This window comes from Podarcis gaigeae (assembly GCF_964106915.1).
Source record: "Podarcis gaigeae genome assembly, chromosome: 3".
NCBI lineage: Eukaryota > Metazoa > Chordata > Lepidosauria > Squamata > Lacertidae > Podarcis > Podarcis gaigeae.
This window is the reverse complement of record NC_139680.1, coordinates 50,726,301-50,744,652: the sequence shown is the minus strand read 5'-3', so window position 1 is coordinate 50,744,652 and position 18,352 is coordinate 50,726,301. Positions and strand designations below refer to the sequence as shown.

Sequence of the window (18,352 nt, the reverse complement as noted above, 5' to 3'; positions counted from 1 at the left end):
CTTACTTGGTTAACCTGCTATATAGCTCTGACTCCTGCTCCTTCGCTCCCTTTGGCTGCACCCTGCATTTGGATGGTGGCGGCGGCAACAAGAGCGAGTGGGCCCCAATCCTTCCAGCCATGAAGAGAGAGGTAGCTTACCCCGTCTTTCGCTTACTTGCCAGCACTGTTCCTCTGGGTGGTATGGCAAGTCCAGGGTCGGATTTAGGTTTGATGAAGCCCTAAGCTACTGAAGGTAATGGGGCCCTTTATATGTCCAGCTGTCCTTTGTCAACAGCAAATTGTCACTGTTTTTGTATTGAATATATATGGTAATTTATGGACCTAACAAGTATCTAAAGCCATTTGCACGTTGCCATACAACCAGTCCATGCAAAATGTAGGCACCCAATATATAGAAATGAGCAAACCAGTGTTGTTTTAGGCAGCAGGCTAGAAGGCGGGGCCCATTAAAGTGGTACCTCGGGTTAAGAACTTAATTTGTTCCAGAGGTCCGTTCTTAACCTGAAACTGTTCTTAACCTGAGGTACCACTTTAGCTAACGGGGCCTTCTGCTGCTGCTGCCGAGCGATTTCTGTTCTTATCCTGCAGCAAAGTTCTTAACCCGAGGTACTATTTCTGGGTTAGCGGTGTCTGTAACCTGAAGCGTCTGTAACCCGAGGTATCACTGTACTTACATCATAGGAGCCTACACAACAAAAAACACTGTTGTTTATGTAGGTTTTGTTTTATTTGTTTTTATCTGATATTTTGGAAATGTACATCCAGGTTTTTTTCGTTTTGGGGGGAGGGGGGCCAAGAGAGTAGGGCCCTAAGCTATAGCCTGTTTAGCTTATACGTAAATCAAGTCCGATCTGTACCCGAGAGGCGAACAAACGTGGAGGCAAGGGTTGCTGCTCCTTGCCTCCTCCACGTCTGTTTTTGCAGGCGTGCAAGTGACAGTCAGCTGCCTTGTGCCGTCCAACTTCGGGGAAGGGAGCGGCAGAGGATGGGACGCCTGCCCTTGACTCATCCCTGCCGATGCAGCAATACGCCAGACGTGCCTCCTTTCCGCGGCCAGCTCCCGCTTGACATCCTGAGAGCAGCAAATGAACCAGCCGAGCCGCCTGCGCCCTTCGGAGACTCCATCGCAGCGAACTTTCTAGCTTGCTCCGCCCACTGCCGCGCGCTGGATTTCTGACCCACTTCCTGCTCCGCGCTAGCGTCACTTCCGGAGTGCGCGGCTGCCGCTTTTGGCCTGCGCGTTCGGCTTCTTGCTCAACTGCCTGTCAGGGGGCTCGGGGTCCGGAGCTGTCTTCGCGCGTGGTGAGTCTGCCTTCCCTTTGAAGCGCTGATAACTGTCTTCACCGAGGAGGGCTCTGCCCCCTCCCCTTTCCCTCCATGCTCCTGCGCCTGCCACTCTTTCCCAGTCCGGGTGGTCCCTTGTCCTGCTCCTAGTTGACAGCAATTTCTGGTGTGGGGCTGGGCTGCCAGCGCTGTCTTTCCTGGCAAGGCTCTTGCGCCTTTTAAATTAATAATCGCCCAAGAAGCAGGAATTCGGCAAGTGGAGCCTTTCTGGTATTTGGCATCTCCACGCCTTGATGGAAGAAGCATCACCTGTTGAACTTATTGTCAAGAAAAGTAAAAAGGGACAGGGGATAGAAATTTGATTTCTTCCTACACAGACAACTCCCCCTGGAGAGAGGAGAGAAAAGAATGGGCAATTTTACTCCCTTTCGCGGTTTTTTATCTTTCTGCCATCATCATCATCATCATCATCATCACAACTCCCTTTTCTTCTGTTTTTGTTTTTCTCATTGGTTGTCAATGGGAGTCATTAGGTGGGAGGAGTTTAGAGAATAATAAGGGAGAAAATTAGTTTTGCCTATTCTTTCATTAGTGAGATATTTCCCTCCTGGAACAAGTTCATTGGAAGGAACTTTAGCATACTCTTGTTGTCTTTATGGAACTGTGATATAAAAATGGTTGTTTTTTTTAATACGTACAACTTGATATCTTTGATGTTCTTAGTGATGGTATTGTGAGTAGATGGCACATGCAGATGACTGCAGAGAAAAGCTACGTCGGAACAGGACTTGAAACAGCCAGTGATTGTTTTCCTTTACTCTAAACTTGCAAAAGCATTGGAAAAGAAAACAGATGATTTCTGCTGATATGATGAGCCCAATAGTGATCTAATAAAAGACTTTATTAAGACTAATCTTATTGAGCAAAGGTGGTTACTAAACAATTCCTTATTCCAGGGAAATAATACACATAAGTTTGAGGCTCAGTTGGGCTTTGCTATGCTATTTGGTTATATTGCAAGCTGCTCTGCATACTTTGAGTAGCAGAATGTTGTGCCCGGTAGATTTACAACCTCTGTGAAAAGGTCCTTCTATAAATTTACAGTTATTTTCTACCAGGCAGTGAAAACCTGTCTCTTTTACCCTCCCTCCTCAAAATGCAAATTATTTATCTGGCTGCAATCTAAACTGAGTTATGCTTAGAATTTGGGGTATGTGGTATACTGAGAAAACAAGCTTTAGGAGATTGGGGAATCCCCCAGAACAGCAGTTAATGCTCTGTGTGGTGTTCTGTAATCGCTCCATGTGCATACACAAGGACTTTTCCAATCATGCAGAAGCTCCTTGAATCACAGCAGCGTTTCTCAACCTTTCTTCTATTTACAGCAACAATGGATGCAGCAGTTCCTGATGCTTCTGAGAAGCGTATAATCATCCACTCACAGGTTCACAGAGATACTATTCTGGCCAGTTTTGAAGAACAGAGGAGAAAAGATTTTTTGTGTGATATCACTTTAATTGTAGAAAATGTTCACTTTAGAGCACACAAAGCTTTACTTGCTGCCAGCAGTGAATATTTCTCCATGATGTTTGTTGATGAGGGAGAGATTGGCCAGTCGATCTATATGCTGGAAGGAATGGTGTCAGATGCTTTTGGTGCGCTGTTGGAGTTTATCTACACTGGTTCTCTGCAAGCTAGTGAAAAAAGTACAGAGCAGATTTTAGCCACAGCTAATCTCCTCAAAGTGAATGATTTAGTAAGGGCTTACACAGAACAAGAGAAGAATTTTAGCAGCACATTATCTGCCATGCCTACTAATGGGGGCACAGTAGCTGCCTTGACAAATGACAAGAAAAGTGAAGATCCACCAAAGCGAAAACGTGGACGACCAAGAAAAGTGAAGAATATCCAAGAGGAAAAACTTGGGATATCTGCTGAAGATGCTCAGTTAAGAGAGAACAACTCTGTTCATAATAAGCAAAACTTTATGGATAAAGATGCTGTGGTGGAAGACAGAGATTCCAATGAGGAGGTTCCTGTAAGCAGAGAAGCAAGAGATACTGATCATGCTTCTTGTTCAGATGCTGCGGTGAGTGTCTCCACTGAAAAAGATGAGAACTATGATCCTAAATGCCAAAGTATACAGGCCAGTCAGAGTCGTTACAGCAAACGCAGGATACAGCGGTCTATCAAGCTAAGAGATTATAAACTTATTGGTGATGAAGAGGACAATGGGCTGAAAAAGAGACATGATAGGAGAAGAAAACGTACAGGTTCTGAAGTTGAGTGCAAAGACTGTGGGAAGGTATTTAAATATAACCATTTTTTAGCTATTCACCGAAGAAGTCATACGGGTAGGTACTAATGATCACTTTATTTCATTCAGTAATATAATTGTTGCATACCATAGCCACAATGCTCCTTAAACTGTGTTTTTTATTGAAATGTTTTAGCTAGCTCATAAGGTGTAATGTAATTTTTATTACATGACCATAGGCTAATGATTTAACAGTTATATAAGTATATAAATTTAATGAAATCAATCCAGTTACAAATTGGATGAAATCACACACTAAAAATCATTAGATAGATAGTTTAAACAAAAAGTCCATTTTAAATTTATAAACAATGTAGCAGAAAAAATGTTTTTGCACACTCCAAAAGTCAAGAAAACAAAACCCATATTCCAAATAACATCCTATTTATGATATGAAAAGCAGCTATTTACTCTATATAGACTACATTCAGATGTTCCTTTTTGGGTATATATATTTTGTTGCATGATACAGCGCAGAATATTTACATAGCATAGAATAGTAAAGGTAAAGGGACCCCTGACCATTAGGTCCAGTCGTGGCTGACTCTGGGGTTGTGGCACTCATCTCACTTTATTGGCCGAGGGAGCCGGCATACAGCTTCCGGGTCATGTGGCCAGCATGACTAAACCGCTTCTGGCGAACCAGAGCACAGAAACACCATTTACCTTCCCGCCGGAGCAGTACCTATTTATCTACTTGCACTTTGATGTGCTTTCGAACTGCTAGGTTGGCAGAAGCAGAGACCGAGCAATGGGAGCTCACTCACTCCACTCCGTCGTGGGGATTCGAACCACCAACCTTCTGATCAGCAAGTCCTAGGCTCTGTGGTTTAACCCACAGCGCCACCCGCGTCCCCACACATAGAATAGAATGCTGTTGTCTAAATACTGCTTGATTTTTCTAGAATAATCTTTTACCGAATCTATTCATCAAAACATTTCATTAAAACTTCAGCATAGAACTTTGGCAAGCTCTTAACTTTCAGAAGAGGAACTTATGAAGGTGGTTTCTCCATAATATTTTTCTGAATATTCCCCCCCTCCCCGCAACGTAATGCAATAATGGCCAGCTGCTATGGTTCATGGGGATGGCAGTGGACTCACATTGTCATGATCATTCATTGCCCCAATGCATCTTGACTGGGAAGGTCTGCTTTCTAAGCTGAAGAACCCAGCAGGCACTGTCCCAATGCAAAAAGAAAGTCTAACGTTTCCATTATCTGCTGTATAACTTAGTGGTAAATTTTGCAAAGTCAAAACATATGTTACTTCTGAATTTATAAGATAACAATTGCATAATTGTTGTTATTAATTAATAAATTTACACAGATCCTTACAATAGTGTGTATAGCTGTGGTTTGCAAATCAGGAAGTCCATTGATTAAGTCAGTGGCCTTTGGCATGGCCCTGATTCTTTGCTGTTCCATTGGCAGTGTGATAATATTAATACTGAGCAACCTTGCAGGACAGTTATTAGGATTCCTGAGAACATACCATATTTACTCAAATGTAATGTGCACCTTTTGGGGCCAAATCATGTCACGAAAATGTGGGTGCACATTAGATTTGATTTCAAGCTTGAAAAGCAACGCTGACATAGCAAACACTTTTTTGGTTTAAAGGTTTTGAAAATTGAGGTGCACATTAGATTTGATGGTGCATTAGATTTGTGTAAATACAGTATGTGAAGCACTTTGAATACCATCAAGTTATTAATAATGATTTCACGATAACCATTCAATTTATTTTTCTTAACCTACAGTTTTGAAAAAATGTTTGGGGTTTTCTTTTAAATAATGTGGTTTGAAGCATCTTTCTATCCACTTGAATCGTCTAACTATTTGCCACTCACAAACCTGGTACCTTGTTTTTAGGGGAGCGCCCGTTTAAGTGCAGTGAATGTGGTAAAGGCTTTTCCCAGAAACACTCTCTCCAAGTTCATGAGCGAATGCATACTGGAGAACGGCCATACACTTGTACTGTTTGCAGTAAGGCTTTAACAACAAAACATTCACTCCTGGAGCACATGAGCCTTCATACAGGTAATGTCAAGAGCATTTTAGCTGTGCTAAGAGTGTAAATTAATTAGCAAATAATTGTTTGTTGGATCAGCTCCTAGATCCATTAAGCCCAACATGGTTTCCAACTGCAGCATGCCTGAGGCCTCTGGGCCCTTACAAAGTAGTACACGAAGGGTTTGACTAATCCTGATATCCAACTTAAGTTGGGCCCTCTGAAATCTGTTGAATTCAGTGGGTCTATTCCATGTATGACTAACATAATGGGTATCATTCCTAATGCTTTGTCCTCAGCATCTGGTATACTGCCTCTGCACACAGAAGTTCAATTTAGCTGGTAAGGCTAATAACCTTTCATAGACTTTATCCTCCATGAACTGGTTGAATCCTTTTAATAGGCTTTCTAGGCTGTTCTCCATCACCACATGTTGTGGAGTAACTTTCCTGTTAATTACACATATAAGGCTCTCTGAATTCCCCCAGGAATAAGCCCCATTGAATACAAGGGGACCTGCCTCTGAATAAACATACACAGGATTGTTTTTGCTTGGTGTTCAGTTGTATGTTTGAGTAAGAACCAGACTAAACAGAATATAGGCTATGCAGTGATATCTGTTGTGATTTCTTTGAAATATCTTCTAAACTCCTCTGTTTTTCTTTCAGGTCAGAAGGCTTTTACTTGTGATCAGTGTGGAAAATACTTCAGCCAAAAGAGACAACTTAAGAGTCATTACAGAGTTCACACAGGTATAACAAATTTAAGAGGCATGGTGGATTTTGTTGGAAATTTTTTAGCACATTGTCTTGCTACGTTTTTCAAATCAGTCTCTTTTTAATAACTGTATCAAGCTATCAGAGGGTATTTATATAATAGTTCTATAGCAAGGAGGAATGTGAGTCTTTTGAATGCTTAGCTTGAATATTCCCATCTTTGAGGCTATTCCAGAGTTGAGGATACCACCTCAAGGTGACTTTGTGTACAAGCATGGACAGGAGTGTGAGCCATACTTCCTCTAGACACACTTCTAGGACAACATAACTTTTCTTGTGAAGAGTGCAACTACTGCTCCCATGCATTTCCCAATGGGGTAGATGTATGATTACAACTTTGCACATCCCCTCTCCATCCCAAAGCACAGTAAAAGTAGCATGAATTTCCTTGTGCTTTATGCTTCTACATTCTTCATGATGTTCTAACTATACACATTGGGTTACAGTGCCTATATGTGTGTAGCACCTCTGGTCTTGGGCTCCAGAGGGAAGCTAGGAATGGCAAACATGATCCTTTTGGTCCACAGAAGCCTATGTGAACTTTAATGTTCTGCTGTCTCTCTAATACTCTGCTGTCAGTAGTATTTAAAACAACTAATGTTGTGATGGAAACAATATTTAACCAACTCAAATCTCTCTGAATACCAGAAAATAATGTTCTTTCTATAACTGCCTTGTGTTGCTTCTCTTAACTGTGGCATTGGTTTGATTCGGGATATGTCAGATTTGTATGTTTGTGTGCTACCTTGACAGTGCTGTTTGACCAAAAGGCAGGACAGACATTTTAATAAATAATAGTAATAGACTCCGAAAAGATAACGGATACCTATTTTTCTTTTTGTAATAAGGCCATTCTTTGCCAGAATGTAACCTGTGTCATCGCAAATTCATGGATGCAGCTCAGTTAAAGAAACATTTAAGAACACATACAGGTAATGCCCCTCCACATTTCTTTCAGAGAAGAGACAGCTGTCCTTTGGGTTTGGCCTCTGGGCATAGCAGTGTGCTGGAAGACACAAGCCTATAGTTAGTGTCAGGTCAAATAAGAGATTTGCCCTCCTACTGGGAGAGTTTAGCACCAGCTAGGCACAAATTGATATTCACATTGGGAATGTTGATGCACAGCTGAATTGGAAGAGACAGCAATATGCCCCAGAGAATAAATATGGTTGAAATGGATTTTAATCTGGATTGGTGAATCCTAAACAGCGCCAAATCCATAATGTGCAGGACTTTACTGATACAAAGCAGACTCCCTGAGTTTCTTTTAGAGAACAGAGGGATGTGGAGGCTATGTGATTGAAAACCAGGAGCAAAATGACAAAAAAGAAATATGGATAAGCGCTTGTAGGATTTATTAGTCACTTGTTTGTAAGAAAGTCTCCAAGCTACTTACATTTAAAAACATAAATATATTGTGCCATTTAAAAAAGAAGAAAGGCTATATAAAACATTAACAGTTTTCAATCATTCAAACAGCGCCCCCCACCAAAACCAAATAAAGCATTGTTTTTCAACAAAATGAAGTGTTATACTGTGAAACGTTTCTGTAAGCTTCCTTCTCATGTTACCTCAGTGGTATGGGACCTCCCAACAACACTTAAAGGACTTAAGCTGTGTGGAAGGAAGTCACAATGCTGTATTCCTTCCCAGGCTAGCATAGGTTCAACTTCCAGGGGAAGCAATGCTTGCATGAAAAGGAGCTGCATGCACTGTGAATTCCTTCCATATTGTCTAGCAACATTTTAGGAACAGTACAGAAGGAATACTTGATGCAGCTGCTGACATCAAAGCGACTTTGATGAGGAAGAAGAGCATGATGGATTCTACCTCTCTTCTTTTTTGTGTGTTGATTAGCCATGAGATTTGTTGAATATTACTTAGATGAAAAAGAGTCCCTTCTTTTCCTGTGCTCTTTAAATTCTGACAGGCTTTCCAGTTAATCCCAAATTTATTGCCACAATTATCTCCCTACAGCCAGAATACTCCCTATATGTGGTAGCTGCTATTATATTTGATGCTCTGCAGTCATAGCTCTTGGTATGTTCCATCACAAACAGTGTTCTGGTATAATGATATTTAGAGTGCTGCTGTTGTTTCGTTAGTAAGATATTGCTCAGATGTCAAAGTCCCACACACTGTAATTGAGCGTATTTTTAAAAATCATGCTAGCCTTTAATTAAACAGTGGTATCTTGCTTTTACACTAACCAACAAGTTTTTGTAGGTGAAAAGCCATTTACATGTGAAATTTGTGGCAAGTCCTTCACAGCAAAAAGCTCTCTCCAGACTCACATAAGAATCCACAGGTATGCTATTCCTCCTTTTGTTTTGTGTGGCTGCATGTCAGGAACTAGTTTTTTTTATGGGAAATGCTTTGAGTCTAAATTGTTACAAACTGGGTGTCCACTGTAACTACAGAAGTTGAATATTTAGCTGAAAATACAAAATGGGATTTTTTGAACAGTTTAAAAGCTGTCCTTGTACCCCAAAGGTATACTAAAATTTGTGTTCTGTGGGCCAGCTACAAATCATGGCCTGCACTGTAGCCTGCCCACCTTGTTACTAGGCTGCTGTCTACACGCCAACTTAGTAAACTAGAAATAAAACCAAACCAAGGCAATGCGGACAGCATAAGTACACTGGGGTAATCCTGTCTTGCACTGCATCATGAAAATTTGTGAAATGTCTGTATCCTTCAAGCTTTCACGTACTTGATGAAGCTAACCTGTCTTCCCTTGCAGAGGAGAAAAACCTTACACATGCAGCATTTGTGGGAAATCCTTTTCTGATTCCAGTGCCAAGAGGAGACACTGTATCTTACACACTGGCAAAAAGCCCTTTTCTTGCTCAGAGTGCAGCGTGCAGTTTGCGCGCCTAGACAATTTGAAGTCACATTTAAAGATCCACATCAAAGAAAAGCAGCTACAGGAACCAAGCAGTGCTCCCCACAGCAGCAGCAGCAGCAGCAGCAGCACAGACGAAGTCAGGAACATTCTTCAGTTGCAGCAGTATCAACTCTCCACTTCTGGAGCACAGGAGATCCAGCTGCTGGTCACAGATTCTGTGCACAATATCAATTTTGTGCCCAGCCATAGCGAAGGTATTAGTGTTGTCACTGCAGATGGCACCCAAAATGTGATGACGGACCATGCAGGCAGTCTTACCCTTCTCACTCAGCCACCCCAGCAGCTACAGAACTTGCTCCTTTCCACCCAGCCAGAGCCAGCAGACCAGATTCAGAATATTAACATTGTGAGCAGCCAGATGGAGCCTCCACAGGCTGAGCAAGTGCACGTCATCACACTCTCTAAAGAAGCCCTGGAGCATCTACATGCCAATCAGAATCCAGCAGAAGTGCTCCAGATCACCACAGGAACATCACATCCAAGCCAGCACCTGCAGGTGGCTCAGGAACCTAGCCAGGAGTTTCGCATCAGCCAAGCTACAGTCCTACCTCCTCAAATGAGCAAGGGACAGACTCAAACTGTACATGTCTCTGAATCACCTCAGCAGTCTCTGACTGTAGGCCAGTCATCTGATGATCATCATATTGAGAGGCAGACTTTTTAAAATAAGGGCTGTTTTGCTTCATTATTTATTTATCAAAAGTGAAATGACGTCAAACCAAGTCATATTTCATCTATCTATTTAAGTTTGCATTTTGGTAATACTGATGGTTCACTTTATTGTAAAGCTGAGTATTTTTTATTTTTATGTTTTCTTAACTTAAATATATATTGATAGGGTGATTTCATATTTTGCGTGAACTGCAATAGTTATTGAGATACTGTTGGTGGGATTTATCCATTTTAGCTGTTTCAGTGGAAAAGAGCTTTTCACTTGCTCCCATTTAAGCTGATGGGATGTAAAAATTAACTTCTCCTGGATCATGCACTGTATAATTATGTGCTTGTTTTCAGAGTTCTACTTTGCTCTTGGATATCTACAGAGGAATTATTTTCTTTTTCCTTCCTTCCTTCCTTCCTTCCTTCCTTCCTTCCTTCCTCCCTTCCTTTCCCATGAAAAAGCAGTTGTGCTTATTTATGTGCATTACATTGGCAAGCTGGAACATACATATTGCCATTTTATATGTGCGAATACATGTGCAATATTGCCAGTTAAACCACAATTTCCAATCCAGTTTTAAGATTTGTCTTGATGTATAAGTATATGTGTGTAGTTTCAAAAGGATGGAAGAGTAAAGTTGGACTTCTGACCACGTGTGGACAGGCCATCCTGAAAAGTGCCACCTACAGGCTTAAAGAAAATTGTTTTTCTTGTTTGGGTTTTACATTAGGCTTTGCCGATTCAATTCATGATTCAACTCTAGTTGTATATAGGCCTAATTCAAATTCAACAGTAAGACATGGTTTATTAGACCAACAAGTGTTGTAACTGTGTATCCCCCTCTTCCATCCTATTTTCTCTCTTGCATCTTAATGCAATGCTTCTGGGATTTCTTAAATGACAGTTTCTGATTATGAACTCGGACACAGTTGTTTAAGCAGCGGCGAGGGAACGTGAAGACATAACATTCATTCTCAGTCTGCTAAACCACTGTTTTACTGGACCTGAAATAGACCATAGTCTAGTTCTGCTTGTTGTGGAGAGGAATTCATGTTCTACTTCAATAATGCACAGATGGCAGATAGCCACCCTCTGATAAACATTTTGATGTGCATTTGGCCTCTGCTTTTTCATTTCTTGGTCCAGCTTGCACAACAGTTTGCACATCCAACCACCATTCTTCTGAGAGGCTGGAAGTAAATCTGATACACTTGACCATAAGGAAGCTTCAACAGCATTGTCTACACCAGTGGAATAATACTATCAATGTTGGAAGTAGAAACTTCCAGGTTATCTTGGCATCCTTGTGTTATCGATGCTTAACGGTTGGATGTGGTGCTAAGCTGTGTTAACACAGCTCTTGACACAGCCAAAGTTAAGGACAAATATTATGTCATATCATGTCTGCAATCACCCATGTACCTATTCTCTGCAATACGGTGGGCATCAAAAATGTGTCACTTGCAATCAGGGCATCTTTTGACTGTTTTTGTCACGTTACTCACTTTTACCCAGAGACCATGCGGTGATGTATATGTGGAGCTACACAATCAAATCCTCCTCTTCACTACCATGAAGGAATGTGTCCAGAATGCCTCTCTGTGAACACACACACACACACACACACAAGAGAGCGAGAGAGAGAGAGCTGACCTGTCTAGTGAAGTAAATACAGAAGCCTTGGGGAGTGTAGTAAGGACCTTACCACAGATTGCTGGTATTACATAAGAATTTTCCTTATGTAAACATTCAAACATGCTCTTCTTACAAAGGTGATATAATGTGATGATGAGAATAAGCTATTAATAATCTTTGATTCAGTTAGTCACTCTGCCGATAGTATAGTTATAGCCAAATCGTAAACTTTCTGTGCCTTAGCTTTTACAACAGAAAAGCTTTTACAGCAAAAAAAAAAAAGATGAGAATGAACATTCATCATCTCTGCAAAACAACATAATTACTTTCAAATGCTAGAAATAAGTGCAGGATACCTTAATCACATATTTAAATTTTAAACACAGCTTCATATTTTGCCTTGAGAACACAATACTGTTTTTATTCTAGGTTAAAAATGGTTTCATAATCAAAGATTTAAGATGGCACAAATCTCAACAGGTTTCTTAAAAACTATAACTCTTTAATTGGTAACAGAAAAAATACAACATAAATATTAAAGATTAAATGGATTTTTTAAAAAAGAATGTTATTTAAAAAAATTCAAAGAGCGAAAGTTGGAAAAGAAAGAAAAAATTTCTGGGGGATAAATTTCCAAATTGTAATAGTTCTTCCTCTGACTTTATAATTCTGTTGTGACGGATGCAGTTGCAAAAATAATTCACTAGGTGAAGGAAATAATGCTGTTTCCTCAGTTAAGGGTTAAATTTTCATGCTTATACATATTTACTCTTGTATGTGAAATGGAACTGTTTCTCCTTTAAAATAAAAACAATGCATAAATTCATCCTTCTAGCATTTTTCTCTGTGTAGTTTATCTGCATGCTTCTAACACTTCTTCCTAGCCAGGAGCTCATTTGCATCCTGTTTGTGTCAACCTTTTCCACCAGTCAGATTTTCTGATTATGCTCCTGATTATGCTCCTCCAATATGAATTAGAAGCACATAAATCTAGAAATCATATTTACATAAAATTAAAGGTAAAGCAATGTTATTTTATAAAATCATCCAATTACAAAAGTAACATTCATTTGACTTGCTTCTGCATATTTCCAATAATAGAAATTAATGTTACGCATCTACAACCTAGATAGTTGCTACAAGAATAAATAAAGTTATGAGTTATCCAGAAAACTGGTTCTAATTACTGTAAAAGCATTAAAATGATTTATTATTATTATTTTTGCTTTACCCTGGAATACTTTCGTGTGCTTAATGTGTCACATTGTTCCCTGGGAACAGGGATTGATTGCTAAACCACTCTGAGAATTGTAGCTCTGGGAGTGGAACAGGAGTCTCCTGACAACTCTCGGGACCCTTAACGAACTGCAGTTGCCAGGATTTTTAGGAATCATTACTGATTAAAGTGGTATACTATAAATGTATAAATTATGACTGCATGGCAAAAATGTACAAGAATGCAGCTATCAAAATAAATTGTACATAAATATTTTACTTACTTAAAATGTACTCTATGTCAATTTTATATTCTTCCAAGCTGCCTACATAGAATAAATGTGCCATTTATATATCTAAGCATTTAAGTTAGGGCCGTGATTTGAAGTACAGCAGGGACAAAAAAAAATTAATCATAGTAGCTCTTATCTGCTATTCTAAGGTCACTGGCAACTGCAATAGTTTTTTTTTTAAGGGTTTATAAATTAATACAAAATATTGCCATAAATAATTACCCAATAAAAACAAGGCGGATATCTGCAATACTTGTATGAGACTTTAGACCATTTTTATAGATCTCACTTTGCTAGGCAAAATTTAATATGTCACGGCACTGTCACCTGTACAACATGAGAATTATTTAGGTGAACTGTTTGGATTCTGCAATCTTACCTCAATCAGCATCACAACTAAATAATAATAATAAAGTTACAATCTCTCACTAACTGCAGTAAAAAAAGAGAGAAGGTGGAAAATCTGAACAATGTATAACATTCCCCAACATCGGACTTACGATCACTCACAAGCTACAAGGTGATTGGTTCTGTCATCTTGTACTGTAGAAATACTAAAGAAACCAAGGACCAATCACAGGCCAGCAGAACTCAGAGTGGCACAGAATGCTTGCATCTGATTGGAGTCGCTATAGGGACCAGGATTGTTTTTATTCCTTCTCCCGGATGTTTGAGGGGAAGGAGGCAACTGAGGCAGCAAGCAGAAGAGGAGAAAAGACAGAAAACTTTGTGAAGGATGTGGAGAAAGGGTGCTGTGCAGCCTGTGAGGCTGCAAGAGGTGGAGGTTGTAGGGCTTCTCACAGAACCCTCCTTTCACATGGCAAAATGTGCAGCAGAGGTACGTAAGTTGAAGACTTTTTCTTCCTACTGGAGCCACTTGCTAACATCATTCTTCCTCTTTTTTTTCTTGTGTGTTCTTTATGTAGACTGTATTCCTCAGCTGTTGTATTACGTATAGTTGCAGTTGCTGAATACAAAGCACATCCTTCCAAAGCACAGTTGTGGAATGGGCTCTCCTCACCAAAAAAAGAAAAAGAAAATGGAAAAAAAGCTTAATTAAGAAACTTGCCACTTCCATTTGGCTTATCCGAGTACCCTCTTTTAATATTTTATGACGATACAAGTTTTCCAGAAAATTTTGAATGGGAAATTATACATGAATTAGGGTAATTTGCATCAGAAAATTATCAGTTTGAATGGGAATATATTTATTTTCATTGTATTCAGTAACCAAAGTAAACATTTGCAGTTGGCATCCATTCAACGTTACTAATGAACAGATGAAATGGATTTTTTTTTCTGCAGAGAAATGAAGCACTGGAAAATTTTCTGTACCACATCATTGATATTTTATCAACTTTTGCTTGATAAAAATTGTCCTTTAACATTTAACATTTAATCCACAGAACTGAAACTGCAGTCTGTGGTAATCCGCAAGACTTTAAAGCAGAGCTTTTCATGTTGGTGACACACTTTTTAGAAATGCATCATTTCGCGGCACAGTAATTCAATTTTACTAGCAAAGCAGCCCCAGGAGGCGTGCGGGGAGCATTTTTGTGACACACCTACACACTGCAGCCGACAACACTAATGTGTTGTGACACAGTTTGGAAAGCTCTGCTTTCAAGGAGCCAAAATGTCCAACTTCCTGATTCAAAAAAAGATGGTCATTTAACTAATACAATATGGTAGCAAAAATCTTTTGTCCCCACCTTCTAGGTGTTTGCCTTGAATTTCTAAACCACTTTAGATGTTTGTGTATCTCTCTCTGAGTGTGGCCACATGGAAGAAGGAACATTCCAATCTGCACCTCTTTGAATTCAGTCAGCGGCAGTGCTTCCTAGCTGTGCTTCATTTGAAAATGACATGTTCATGGATATCACTACTGAGAAGCGGCAGGCAGCATTTCTGTGTCAATGACAGGCTGTTTCTTCAATATGTCTGCATCTCCAAGGCACATCTTGTCTTATGTGGCCTTTGACACTTTAATAAACAAATTTGGCTGTCTAAACACAAGAGAGTTTTATTACACAGAGAATGAAGGGTAAGATTGGAAACAATGGAGGAGCTCACTGAGGGGAATGAAAAAGGAAGGATTAAGAATGGACATCTGTTTATAAATATCCATCTTTATACATCTGGTTGAGACATATGAGAGTGCTCAGACTTGCTAGGAGTATGATGGTTGTATTCAACACTGTTGTTCTATTTGTTCAATGGATTTCCCCCTGCTCTCCTCCTCCCTGCAGCCTGCCCCCCCCCAGCCTCAAAATCTATTCCAAGGGGTCTGGGGACCCTCCAGAGCATATTATGAAGGCATACAGGGAGAGGAGACAAAGGAGAAGCCTTCTCAGACAAGTAGAACTCTGCATGTGCAGCACTGGCTACAACCCTATGTCCCTGCAGGATCAGTTTGGGACCTTAGGAGTAGTCCAATGGGAAGGCAGAGATGTGATGCAGGGAAATAAGGGGGAAAAACAAGGCCTAAAACTAGTCACTGCCCAGGCAAAGACACAGAGCAAGCTCTGCTGCATTAGGGCCAAAGGACATCAGGGTATGTGGTTACGCTGGTTCATAGGGAGAAAATTTGGATTGTAAGTCTCACATCGATCCTGTAAAGCAAATGACTGTTATGTTCTCCATATTGCAGGATGTGTGACTGTGAAGAGTGCAATGAACACTCAGTAAGTTCATGACGGAAGAAAGATGTGAACTTGGGACATTCTAACTTTTAGCTCGTTGTATTTGCCACTACCATTCTAGTGTTCAAACTGCTTTCAAGAGTAAACAGAGAAGGAATTGACCTTATTATATTTTGCCATGGTTTTTACTCATCACCAGTACAACTCATCCATCCCCATGGAAATACAGTAGTGTGAATGAGATAAACAAGGCAAAAGTACAGTTATGATTGGATTGATTCCATCACCACCAATTATAAAGAGATCTGTACTGTCCTTTTTAATATTGTCATTTTCTCTTGAATAACCAGGGCCTGAGGAAAAGTTTTCCAAACAAGATAGCAGAGCCAAAAGTGCTTCCTTTGCTGCAGTTTGCATGGGATGAATATTTACAGGAGAAGAAAAAGGTATTTCTTCTTCTTCTCCTTCTCCTTCTCCTTCTCCTTCTCCTTCTCCTTCTCCTTCTCCTTCTCCTTCTCCTTCTCCTTCTCTTATTTCCAAAACAGAGTGGATTGGTCTGATTTTGGTATTACAGCAGACACACTCGCCTGAAACTTTCAGAATGAATGATTTATTTATTCTCCAGGTTCTGCTCATAACATCTTTTCAGGAAATGAGCCTTTAGTCTGCATTATACCAAGCACAGATAGGTGCTTGAGCACACAACAAGCAGGTTCAGTGTCTGGCACCCAGAAACTCATAACACAGGGGAATCTGAAATGCATAACACAGGGGAATCTGGCACCCACAGACTAATAGCAATATGATTGTAGCCTTTCCCACTGATGGACACTAGTCTAGCCTAATAATGGGGAACCTGTGGCCCTTCAGATGTCATTGTGCCACATCTCCCATTGTCTCTGACCATTGGCCATCTGTTCCAAGACATAGACCAGTACTCTGCTTCCTGGAAGTGATGACATCTGACTTTGGGAACTTAGGCATGGTACTGCTGATAGAACTCTTATTCTGTGGGTTTTCTCCGTTTGTAAAATCTGCATGTTTAATTTTTCTGTTAAATGCCTGCTGATTCTGAAACAATGCCATTTTCATCACAGGAGTTAAAAGGAGAAACATGGGAATATCCTTCCAATGTGATGTGCTTTATTGATGGCCAGCTTGTTGGAGATGAAAAACAGCTGTTACAGTGGGCCTATGATGTTTGGGATTATGAGGACTTCAAGCCTGTTGCACTTTATGAAGCAATTACACAGGATTTCCTCACTAAATACATGAGAAACAAGCAGGTAGGTTATTGGTTTTCCAAAGGAAATAGCTCTGTGAACAATATTGTACCTTCAAAATGTGTCTTCAGCTAGAGTGTTTCACTGCTGGTCACCATATTTTAGATTGGCTGTGATCCTGTGTGACTCCATTATTTATTTATTTTTGCCTTATAGTCTCAGTTCGAACAAACCTTTGGAAGATTAGGAATGTTCTGTGGACTTGCACATGCATGCACCTCATCAACATTTTAAAAAATTTAAATTCACTAACCATAGTTGCTGTCATATCTAAATCAGGTGGACTTTGCTAAGCACTATTTTCCAAATCATAGTTTGCTAACTCACTTCAAATCATGGTTTGGAGGTTAGTACTAACCATAATTTGCCTGATTCAGACATCACAGCAAACTGGTAAGAAGAAATCGGGAAATAGAAGGGGGAATTGGCATAGAAAATGGAGAGTGCCAGTCTGCCACACATTCCTCATCCTCCAAATCATGGTTTGGTGTGTTGTAATGTGATATCTGAACCAGGTCATATGGTATATGACTTTGCTTGCTTACAATACAGTCAACTCTCAACTTATGCAGGGGTTATGTTCCGGGGATAGTGCATGAAGCCAAAACAGCATGTAGTCAAAACATACTCTCCCTGCATCTCCGAACACTCTTTCCTGGGCACCCTATGTTACCACTCTGATGTCCCTGGAAGAAAGGTAGAGTATATAAAATGATTGATTCGTGGGTCATAACTGGCTACGGCAAGAAAATGCTGTGTCCTTCAACATGAGGGCTCTTTGCTAACAAAATTCTCATTTCAATTTTTTGGGAAAAAACAACATGGTGTTGGAGCTTGTGGAGAAGGCCCACAAGGCCCCATCCTATGGATGGCAGACTAGTTCCTTGAAAGCCAGTTTGCTCATGGATGAAACTTCTCCCCGTCTCCTCACACAAGTTGCACAGCCACAGGGGAGTTTTGGGTATGTTCTATGTATTGGAGCTGTATCTTCCTGGCAGCAGACGACAGAACCATGAGACAGGTGTAAAATACTCAAGCAAGAGTTTTATTGACAACCATACAAACACAAAGCATGTGGGTATTCTCTTTTGCAGGCAAATTCAAACTGCAACTTCTCTTCCTTTTGTATTCATCACCCTAATCAGCCTAGGAAACCACACCCAGAGCTCACAGAAACAGTTCTTAAAGTTACAATCATCTTTTTCTGTTTCTTTGCAGAATGACTCCTAACACTATGCTTCCTTAGTTTAAGCCCAAAAGGACTTGCCACTGGCCTAAGAAAAGAATGTGCACCCTAAAACACATAGAAACTTCTGCATTGAC

General features: G+C 40.3%; 1 protein-coding gene across 3 annotated transcripts; it reads left to right on the top strand.

Moving 5' to 3' along the window:
* The first annotated feature begins 1,198 nt into the window (after positions 1-1,198).
* On the top strand, positions 1,199-16,867 carry ZBTB24 (zinc finger and BTB domain containing 24). 3 transcript variants are annotated; one of them, XR_014562247.1, is made up of 8 exons: positions 1,199-1,304; positions 2,672-3,640; positions 5,478-5,645; positions 6,285-6,368; positions 7,241-7,324; positions 8,619-8,700; positions 16,097-16,192; positions 16,844-16,867. XR_014562247.1 is itself a non-coding variant. In XM_083731197.1 (7 exons), exons 2-7 carry the CDS (start codon positions 2,677-2,679, stop codon positions 9,962-9,964), a joined length of 2,211 nt encoding a protein of 736 aa, XP_083587323.1. In that variant the 5' UTR covers positions 1,199-1,304; positions 2,672-2,676; the 3' UTR covers positions 9,965-13,101. The 3 variants fall into 3 exon arrangements, 1 of the variants encoding a protein (XP_083587323.1); XR_014562248.1 differs by lacking the exons at positions 16,097-16,192; positions 16,844-16,867 and adding an exon at positions 9,136-13,101 and having other exon boundaries at positions 2,672-4,755; positions 5,190-5,645; XM_083731197.1 differs by lacking the exons at positions 16,097-16,192; positions 16,844-16,867 and adding an exon at positions 9,136-13,101.
* The last annotated feature ends 1,485 nt before the right edge of the window (positions 16,868-18,352 follow it).

Coding starts and splice junctions, on each gene's coding strand:
- ZBTB24 (XM_083731197.1), top strand. CDS start 2,677: ATGGATGCAGCAGTTCCTGATGCTTCTGAGAAGCGTATAATCATCCAC. Junction 5,646..6,284: donor GCACATGAGCCTTCATACAG/GTAATGTCAAGA, acceptor TTTTTCTTTCAG/GTCAGAAGGCTTTTACTTGT. Junction 6,369..7,240: donor TCATTACAGAGTTCACACAG/GTATAACAAATT, acceptor TTTTGTAATAAG/GCCATTCTTTGCCAGAATGT.